At 51.5% G+C, this 10,170-nt stretch overlaps 1 protein-coding gene across 2 annotated transcripts in view; it reads right to left on the bottom strand.

The window, feature by feature from the left end:
- Window positions 1–3,578: 3,578 nt before the first annotated feature.
- ASS1 (argininosuccinate synthase 1) overlaps window positions 3,579–10,170 on the bottom strand; it is a 79,386-nt gene continuing 72,794 nt past the window's right edge. For both annotated transcript variants that reach the window (XM_074974200.1, XM_074974199.1), the window contains exons 15-16: window positions 5,771–5,836; window positions 3,579–4,003 (exon numbers count right to left, since the gene is read on the bottom strand). In XM_074974200.1, the coding sequence (XP_074830301.1) occupies window positions 3,949–4,003; window positions 5,771–5,836 (121 nt within the window). In that variant the 3' untranslated portion in view covers window positions 3,579–3,948. The remainder of the gene's footprint in view (window positions 4,004–5,770; window positions 5,837–10,170) is intronic.

The raw sequence follows: 10,170 nt of genomic DNA, 5'->3' as shown, positions 1-10,170 counted from the left end.
CAGCCCTACGAGCCACATTTGGCCCACTGCCTGCACTGTGGCTTTCCCGTAGTTAGGAGCTTGGAGGGGTGCGGCAGAGAGGGAGGGACAAAGCCAGCAGATGTTTGCACAAGGGACCACCTTGAATGTTTGTGCCCTGAACCACACTCAGCAACCCAAACGGCCTCCATTAAAGATCTCTATGGGGTCCAGTTCAGTGAGTGCTCCCAGCCTGGGCTCCTGGGTAGGGCAAAGTTATGTTGTGATAGCATAGTAACAAGGAAAGATACAACGTTACGCACTCACCTAGCATGTTCCATCCAAAAATCCCAACCCAGCCTAAATATCTCAATGCACTTAAACAAAGGCCAGTGCAAATGTTGGGGCTCCCTACGCACAGGTATCCAGTCACTGAGCAAGGAGCTCAAGTCCTCCTCTATATAGGTCTGGTGAGTTATTAGACTCAGTTCTTGGCTGGCTAAAATCAGAGAGATATTGGCAAACTGGAGGGAGTTCAGAGCCAAGCACTATAATGATCCCAGCAGCTGGAAGGATGGGTTTTGGAAGAAAGATGAAAGGAGCTAGATAGTATGTAGAGCCTGGCTAACCTGCTGTGACATGAAGCCTACTTACAGCCACATGATGTGCAGACGCACCAAGGATGTAAAGGAATTAGAGTGGATCAAGGTGTCATGGGTGGATTGTCAGGAGGAACGCCTCCCAACAGGGAGATGATGGAGACGGTGGTGTGATAGTCTCCAATTGGAAACACTGGAAGCTCCTTTGCTTGAGACATGTAAACTTACCTGACCAGAGCACAAGAAGACATGCTGTATACGGCATAATACTGCACTGGTTAGTGGGGAAGAAGGGTAGATCATCTCCTGGGTCTTTTCCATCTCTAGGTTCTACACTTGTAAGATAATTCTTCTTGGAGAAGAATTTTTTTTTCCCTACGGGACTTGCAAAGGGCTCATGGGGCTAATGAGACTGACCTCCACTGTGAAGTGCTTTGAGCTCTAGTGATGAAAAGCACCAGAGAAGAGCTGGGTATTGTTATTGTTATACATTTGGATTCTCAGTCCCCCACAAGCTCCATTTAAACAGCATCGACCTCACACCGCCCCACTGGCTGGGAACTGCAACAGGAAGCTGTCACCGACATAGACCTTCCAAAGGTGACAAAATGAATGCAACAGAGCATACGATCGGCTTCAACAGCAAAGAAAACAGCCAAGACTTTGTCTGAACCAAGCTGGTTCCCCCTCCCACGAGTTCAGATCAAGATCTACAGCTGTTTTATGCAATGTGTCCCATTCTCAACTTAAATTAATCCCACCCTAGTGTCGTGGCATAAACCAGTTAGCACCCAAATTGCATGGAATCAAGGCTGCTGCGGCACTATCTGAAGCCCCCAAAGCCACGGAGAGCACCATTGTGCTGAGGGGTTAGGGGCCTTGGATTTAAGTGTGGCTGTCAGACGATAACATAGGCATCTGAAGGGGACAGGCCAGCATTTGCCATAGCAATGCTAATAAGGCTTTCTAGAGCTCTGCTCTGAATGGAACTCGAATGCAACATGGGTCAGATTTTCCAAAGCACTCAGCACCCAGCAGCTGCCATTGTGCCACTTATGGTCAGATTGCTCTAAAGAGATCAGCTCCCAACGTGCCCCTAAAGTCTGGGGCTGCCTCTCGCTGTGTCCGCTACACCGGGAAATTACATCCTGGAGTAGCACACACGGTGTTAAACACGACGTAGTGGTCTGGGGCGAGAAGGACTGCCATGTTTAACGTCCCGGTAGTTCAGTGTGTTCTAACATGGGGGCATTTCTCCATCGTCGACAAGACCAATCTGTGGAGTTCTTTCATGCATTCTCAGATGGTCCACTGGGCATTGGTGATGTTCCTGAACTGCAAAAGTTGGAGCCATATTTTGCTCCGACAACCAAATCAGATTGTTTTCAGATTGTGTGTGTATGGGGCGTGTGGGGGGAGGAGAGGTGTTTTATTGTAAGGATACAAGCCAGAGTAATAGGGTTGGACTGTCCCATTGTGCTTTGGCTACTCACAGCATCCCAAGTCTGTTTGGTAACAAGCTCTTAAGGGATCAGTGACCATTTCCAGAGAGGACAGTCCAAGATTCATCCACCTGCGCAAATAACGTTATACAACACTGGAAAGCTGGTGGCTCCAGCTTTCCCACAATGCACGATGATTTTTTCTAATGCTGGTGGGTGATGAGGTATCAGACCACATCTGTAGGAAACCACATCCGTAGGAGAACACCCGTGCATACGCTGCAGCATCTCATTCTTGTAGCATGGCCTCCAAGCCTATGCCACGGGGAGCTAAGGGTGCTTAGCACCTGGCAGGATCAAGCCCTTGCATTCTCACTCTGACCGGCCCATACAGCACAACAGGAGGTACTGCAGCTGAAAATGGGTGCCAGTGAGATCAGCGAGAGCTCTGGAGGAGCCCACATGAAAGGAATGGTCTCTAAGGAGGGATCTTGGAAAGAAGAGGGCTTGTTCCTGGAGCCCTGGCCATGGTAGGTTTTTTTTTTTCCTGACAGGGGGCATGGCATGGTAGGGGGATGGCAGAGGCATTCAGGGAGGAGATTTGGAGGAGAGTAGCGCATACAGGCGCAGGGAGAGAGAGCTGTCAGCAAGGCAGAGTGTAGAGTGGCAGAACCCAAGTGAGCCCAGCCCAGCTGGGTGAACATCAGCAGTATGGTGACAAATCTGTAGCTACCTAGCAACTTACTATGATCCAGCCACCCAGAAGGTCATGGTGAGAGCTGGGCTGGAGCCCAACACACAGTCCCTTCCTCCCGCACACCAAGAATTTCACAAGATTCAGCCAAGGATTGGGCATTTCTATGGAGCCCGAGACTAGCCAGAGTGAATGAAAAATTCTGGCAAGGATAGTAAACCTCCTGCAGCAGAGCTTAAGCCAGACTCTAACTATGAGAGCCCAAGATGAGCTGGTGGCAGATTGGCCCACATCTGCTATTGTGGGGTTCAGACATCTTCCTCTGAAGCATCTGGTCCTGGCCACTGTCAGAGACAGGGCAGTGGATGAGCTGGACCTTGGATCTAAGCCCGTCTTTGTTTCTATCTTGCACTTCAGAGCAGGCTCGTTCAGCTTCACCTCCCTCTCCCCAGCCCCTTCCAGAGAGCGGTGTTCATGCTCTGGCACAATGCTGCCATGTCAAGGCTGCACCCGGGAATGATTGTATCTCAACCTCCCCCCCCCCATCACCACCACCCGCCAGCCCCCAGGAAGATAAAACCTCCCTTTTAAATTGGAATTTAAATAAAAATAATCATCATACGGAACAGAACATTCCTTCTGGGCTCAGATTGAGGAAAAGTTTTTTTGTTTTTTTTTTAATTAAACAAACCCTAATTCTGACCCTTTGGCACTCAAGAGGATAAGAGAGAAACAATGACATCCCCTTAATGACTTAAACATCAGAAGCAGTGATGGGAGTTTTGCTTCCCCATCCTTGGTGGCCTTTTAGCATTCAACCAAGGAAGAAGCAGGTAAGTGGATTGTTTGGGTACATTCCCTCTCCCCCTTCCCACTCCAATAAAAAGGTACACACTGGGACAAAACCGCGTGTCCTTCAGAGGCACTTAATCCACTGCAAACCTCACAAAGACTGGCTCAAGGAACAGTTTGGCCATCTAAGTGCACGAAGAACAAACAGCAACAATCAAATAATAAAACCCTACTCGGCGTAAAGAAACAAAAAGCTGGGTTGTTTTAATTTCTTTTCTCGCTCCTCTCCTGGTTGACCCCTTTTTATTTATTACATTTCGCTTGCTGCGGAAGCCTTGTAACAAAGCCATCACCTCCAAGCCGACTCCGGGAGACGAGTTACAATTATAAATTACCAACACAATTAGTGCGAGCGCTTCGAAAAATTAGAAAGGGGAGTGAGAGCCCCGTGCGCTATTGATTGTTATTCATTCTGCTTTGCGGCGACCTTGCTCTGAAGACGATGATATTCCTTTAGCCTGTAAACCAGATTAAAAAAAAAATTAATTGTAAATTAACAGGAATAACACGCATTTCGATTCAATTAATTTAGGCGGAATGAGGGGATGTCGGAGCAAACGTTTGTTAAGGCCTGTACAGTTTGATTTTTTTTTCCTGCCCGCTAGTGTAATTAATTGATCGGGGCGGGGGGGGGGGGGGAATTGTGCATTATTGTGGAGAACAAAGCAGTTAACAGGCAATGGAAAAAGAAAGAGTCCATTATGTAAATACGGTGTGTTTCACAGCATTCAAGGGGATTCACAGGGCCTGGGAGATAAGTAAAATACAGAGACTGGAGGTTCTGTAGGAAGCTGTAATTAGCCAAGGCTCCTGTTCCTGAGATGTTCTGTAATTGCTCATGCAGGCCATGCGGTCCAGATTGGGCTGGAGGCACTTGAGTGACCACTGAGGGGGTAGCGATGAGCGGGTGGTTTTCTTCCTGCCCATCGTCTCATCTACTGCCTTGGGACAGATTGCCAGGGCAGCTCAGCTTCCAAGGAAGTCAGGCCCCAACCCCCTTTTAACTCGGCATTAGATGTGGGGGTTGGTGTCATACACCACCTGGTGTGTCTCAAGCCCTGTCTACACTGCAATTGGACCATTTCACTCACCTCTAGCAGCCTGTGTCTGCACTGCAGTTGGACAGGTGATTGCAACACGGCTTAGCTTACCTGTGCGAGCTTTGCTGTAGCTAGCAGAGCTAAGGCTACCAGTGAACATGAGGTGGCCCAGACTCCAGCCTGGGCTAGCAACCTGAATACACACCCAGGGGGACCAGGCGGGCTTGTACGGCCCCTGCTGCTGCGTCTTCCCCGCTATTTTCATCTGTGCTAGCTAGATTAAAGCGAGCGCAGGTATGCGCACCTGAGCTGCAGTCATGCCGCCAAGGGCAGTGTAGACAACCTCAGTCCCCGCTGGCTAGTGGTGAGCGGAGTGGACTCTAAGGTGTTGGCTGACTTGGCCATCAGCAGTCGTTGGTCTGTCTGTTCCAGTGCTAACCCTTGCAGGTAGACAAGGGCAAACCAGGGTTTGCACCAGTTGAGCTAATGGGGGTTTAACCCCAAATACAAACCAGGGCAGGCCCCGATTAGCTTGCCTGGGCAGAGCCGTGACTTGTGCCAGGGTAAATGGTACCTGCAGGAGGGGTTTGCACTGGTACAGCTAGCCCAAAGGCCGTGAGCGCACCAGGCACAAGGCCTCAGGACGTGCAAGTCCCACACAGGAAATGCCTCCTGCAAACCTAAAATTGGAGACATGGGGGGCAGCTCCTAGGAAGGGTGAACGTGAGGCCGAGTGGGGCCCAGAAAGTGACACAGCCAAGCTGCTGCTCTTTCTCCAGCGCCTGATCAAGGAGGAAACAAGCCAGTTTTCATTCCTGCGCTCCAAGAACTGACTAGTTCCCACATGGCTAAGGCTTTGGAACTGGCTGTTCTCGGGCTCTCAGGGGACAGCTAGTGGGGAGCAGATATGCCAGGAGCTCATGCGGGGAGAGTGATCATAGACCTTGCTGGAACAAGCCACATACCGCCACCCCACTGCCAGGGAAACCCTGGCTGATCTTTGACCTATGCTCCCAATGTCTCTCCTGCCTCCCTGGGAAGGTTCTTGGCTGGGAATGGGCGAGAGAAGCTCTCCATGCACCAGCGTTTGCAGGGATCTCCAGCACACTATCAAGCCTGCTCCAGCAGCTCACCGCACGCTGGGCCCACCTGGAAATGGGATGTTCATGCTGGGGCTATACGAACCTAAGGGAGTTGATGTTGATGAAGCCAGTAGCATCGGAGGGCTCATAGTCACCTTGTACGTTCATACTGCAAAAAGCAGGGGGGAGGGGGAGAGAAAAACAGACCATTAAACATCAGGACACCCCTGGCTCAGCAAATGCAACCGGAGAGAGGAGCTGCAAACCTCACGAGGCTGCCTTTTATCTCCTCCGCCCGGGGAGCGATGTAAACTGCCAAACGCCAGGGTCGACACCTAAATAAGTGACCTGATTTTCAATCTGCTGTTCTTATCTGGTCCCCGTCAGCGCAGCACACGCAACTCACACACTTGTAATGTAGTTCCCCGCTCGGCTGCCCCGGGGCTGCAGGGCAAATCTAGCATCCCCACCGTGCAGGCCCCGAGAGGCTGAGCAACTTCCTCCAGGTCACAGAGACAGACTATGGCAGAGCAGGGAATTGAGCCCAGGTCTTCAGCTAATGACTTAACCCCTGGCCTCTTCCGCCTGTGCCAGGCGCCCCGGCTTGCTGGCAGTGCCAAGGGGAACGGTGAGTATGGAGCACGGCGAAAGCAACCAACTCGCTGATTCAAGGGCCTTCCATTGAGATTCAGGTTTTTTACACACCTTCCACCGGGTGACTACAGAACCCCTTTGGAACAAGGATACTCGGCAACATTCCCCTCCGGAGTGAGCCCTGCGCAGGGCTCAGGTTCAACATCACCTCATCCTGGTGGGATAGGGGAAATGTTATTGGCCCTGCTTGACAGACAGGGAAACTGAGGCAGACGTATCCCAAATGAAGAAATGTGTGTTTCCCTCAATGTACATATAAGTAGTAAACAGGATCATCGAGACAGCAGGGCATCTCTCTCTCTCTCTCTCACACACCTAAGACAAAGGAATCAGCCATTTGACCTGAGAATTTGGTCAGCCATTTGCTGACAGGCTCCTGGGGTCAGAGCTGCTGGACAAGGACTATGGCTGTCCAGACACTTAAGGTGTGACCTGCATGCTGGAAGGCTGTTGTGAGCAGCCCAAATTGCAAGCTAGCACAGCAAAGCACTGCGAGGCACCCATGGTTGCAGGGCAGGCGGTGACACAACTGCTCGCTGGTCTGGATTGCACCCGAGTGTGACAGCTTAGGAGAAGGTCATGTGAGAAAGTCTTAAAAGCCTTACTAAAGTAGAGATATATCACAGCTACTGCTCCCCCCACCATCCGCAAGGCTGGTCACCCTGTTAAAGAAGGCTCTTAGGCTGGTTTGACATGATTTGTTCTTGAAAGAGACATACACAAGCACACCTACAGTAAATGCAAGTTTGCACCTCCCAAGCATGTCTATATGCACGTGCAATGCACGAGAGTGTAACCATGCACGTGCAATGCACAAGTGAGCAGAAAACCTGGGCCCTTAGTCTGGGCCTCACCCAGTAGAATACAGCAGGTCTCGTTATTCTGAAAGCCCTCTGGAGGGGAATCCTTCCCCTTCCTCCCGGACACTGACTTTGTTAGTCTCTAAGGTGCCACAAGTCCTTCTTTTCTTTTTGCGAATACAGGCTAATACGGCTGCTACTCTGAAAACTGACTTTTCCTGCACTGTCTGGAGTTGCTGGACGGTCTTGCTGGAGGTGGAAACTCTGGAGTCTTCTGGAATTAGTAAAATGGAACTGCAAGTAATCCCTGGCTCCTTCCTAGCCTCCCATGGAAAACCAGTCCAGGCCTGAGCCTCCTTCTGAGGCAGCAGCTCCCTGAACCATTTACCAATGCAACCGCCATGTGCTCCACGATCCATCCCCAGGAACAGAGGCTCCAAAGAGAGAACAGCTTCAGCCCCCCGGGAATTCAAATCCAATTGAGTAAAGAGCTCTGCCTTGTGCTGCCCCTCCGGCGGGTGCTCACCGAAAAGCACCTCCCATCATGGTGTCTTAGGATACGGCCCTTTGTTGGGCTGAGTACATTCAAATTAATTATAGAGCAGGGGGAAAGGGGGGGGAACCCCCCACAAAGTTTGCTGCCCCAAGGTCTCCGACTCAACCTTTCCCTTCTCCCTCCCTGATAACTTTCTTCCCCATCTCTTGAAAAACAGGTGTAATTTACTCTGCCACGTGACTGGCAGGAGGCCCCTTACCTAACGCAACCCTTTTAACCAAACAGGGTGGGGGGGCACAGTAGGGGGCCTTTTCCTCCTCTGAAGTCTCCTCTCTACACGCTCCGGCCATGAGCCATGTCCCCCACCACCAGAAACAGCATCCTCATTGTCTACCAACATGGCCCTAAATGCCAACCACTCCTCCCCTCTGCCCAGACTGCATCCCCGCAGCTTGATCTGTAGCCCCCTCTCCCCCGCTTCTCTTCCCACCGTCCCTCCCCTCTCCACTGCCCTGTCTGTCTCCTCCACCACCGCCCCGCCTGTCTGTCTGTCTCTCTCCTCCACCCCGTCTGTCTGTCTCTCTCCCGTCTCTCTCCTCCACCACCGCCCTGCCTGTCTGTCTGTCTCTCTCCTCCGCCCCGTCTGTCTGTCTCTCTCCCGTCTCTTTCCTCCGCCACCGCCCCGCCTGTCTGTCTGTCTCTCTCCTCCGCCCCGCCTGTCTGTCTCTCTCCCGTCTCTCTCCTCCGCCACCGCCCCGCCTGTCTGTCTGTCTCTCTCCTCCACCCCGTCTGTCTGTCTCTCTCCCGTCTCTCTCCTCTGCCACCGCCCCGCCTGTCTGTCTGTCTCTCTCCTCCGCCCCGTCTGTCTGTCTCTCTCCTCTGCCACCACCCCGTCAGTCTTTCTCTCCCCATCAATCTTCTCTCTCACACACTCACACACCCCACCGTGCTCCTGTTTTCCTTTCTAACGCAAGCCAAGCCTGGCAGGTTCCAGTCTCCCCATCCAGTCCTCGGCATTCCCGTCCCACCGCTACTCAGGGAGGTTTCATGCTGAAGGGACTGGCAGCTTCCAAAGAGCGTCCTCACCTCACCCCCACCGGGCAGCACTACAAACTAGAGGTAGGACAGCATGACAGCAGGGTTCAAAGCCTGAGATTTGTCCAGGCTGGGGTCCCCCGTGCCCCAGGCACATCCCCAAGGCCTTGTCCGCAGCAGGGATCCCTGGGAAATCAGCCGCACTTGCACTAGCAAGAGGGGGTTCCACCCTGTACCCCCAGCCCTGCCCCGAGCAGGGTTCGCTAACCGTGGTAAAGATGCCACAGCCCCGCGTGCACCAGTGCGCTCCCTGGCACAGCGGCATCGGTGCTGGTGCAACTGCGTATCCGCCAGAACTCACTAGTGCCAACCTAGCACAGGGACCTGACCCTCGTGCCCTAACTCGGCCATAATGCCTGTTGATTTCAGCACAAGGACTGGCCGAGCTGGGGCTGAAAACTGGGCTCGGGAGACACACAGTCATACCCTCGCCTGGTGCAAAGGGGTGAAGCTCCGAATGAAGGCAATGAATCAATGTCCACGTAAACCAGCTGGGGATCTGGCCCATCGGCTCCCATGGGGCCACCGCTGACTTACCCCAGCTCAGGATCTGGCCCATTTTTTTTTATCCTTGCCCCTTTATGCCACAATATTAAATTTAAAAATCCGCCAAGCACCTCCAATCACAGCAGAAAAGAAGAAAACAAATCCCAACCCCACTAGCTTCCTGTTTCCTGCCACCCCCTCCAAAAAACCCGGCTCATTTTCCAGAAACTGCAAACCTTAAAGAAAAAAAGAGTTTACAATGATTTTACCTCCCCTGACGGGCTACAGAAAAACCTCTGTGCTTTTATTTTTGCTCATTCGAGTGGTTCTGACCTGCTCTATAATTACGTTACTTTCTACCTACTGTGCAGAGGCATTTCCACGCGGTTCTACCTCTCACAGCTTTCTCTCGGGTTCCTGTGACGCCGTCACTCAAAGGCTTTCAAACCAGCCATGTAGAAATCAAAAAGAAAAGGAAAACGCTTGACGACGCAGTGAGAATAAGTGCCCCTGCTTTTCTCTCCCTCTCTCTTTCCCTCAGCCCCACCCCTCTCCAGCCGCTATTTTTCTCTTCCCTCTTTTTTTTTTTTTAAATTTACTTTATTCATTTAATCTCTACAACTGAGAACGCAAGGCATAATGAAGGGTTGGGATGGATTATTAGGAGCTGTTGATTTTGAGGGGGAGGGAAGGAAAAATGCCAGAGAAGAGAAAGAGAGAAGATAATTTGACATTTACTCTGACTGTTCTAAACTGATGCGGGTGTATTTATGGCTTATAAAGTGTTTAGAGAGATTGAAAGGAGCTGGGGGGGGGGGAGAAGGGAGAGAGAGACGGCAACATAAAGCAAAGGAAAAGTGTAAAAAAAAAATCGACTTCAAAACAAAACTCGTGCTTTAATTTTATACTTGGCACAGAGGAAACGATGGCTGGGGAGTTAAAGCCGGGCCTCTCGCAGCTGCATATGTTAGT

Source organism: Natator depressus, chromosome 16, assembly GCF_965152275.1.
Source record: "Natator depressus isolate rNatDep1 chromosome 16, rNatDep2.hap1, whole genome shotgun sequence".
Taxonomy (NCBI): Eukaryota; Metazoa; Chordata; order Testudines; family Cheloniidae; genus Natator; species Natator depressus.
The sequence above is the reverse complement of the archived record's forward strand: the minus strand, read 5'-3'. Positions and strand labels throughout refer to the sequence as shown.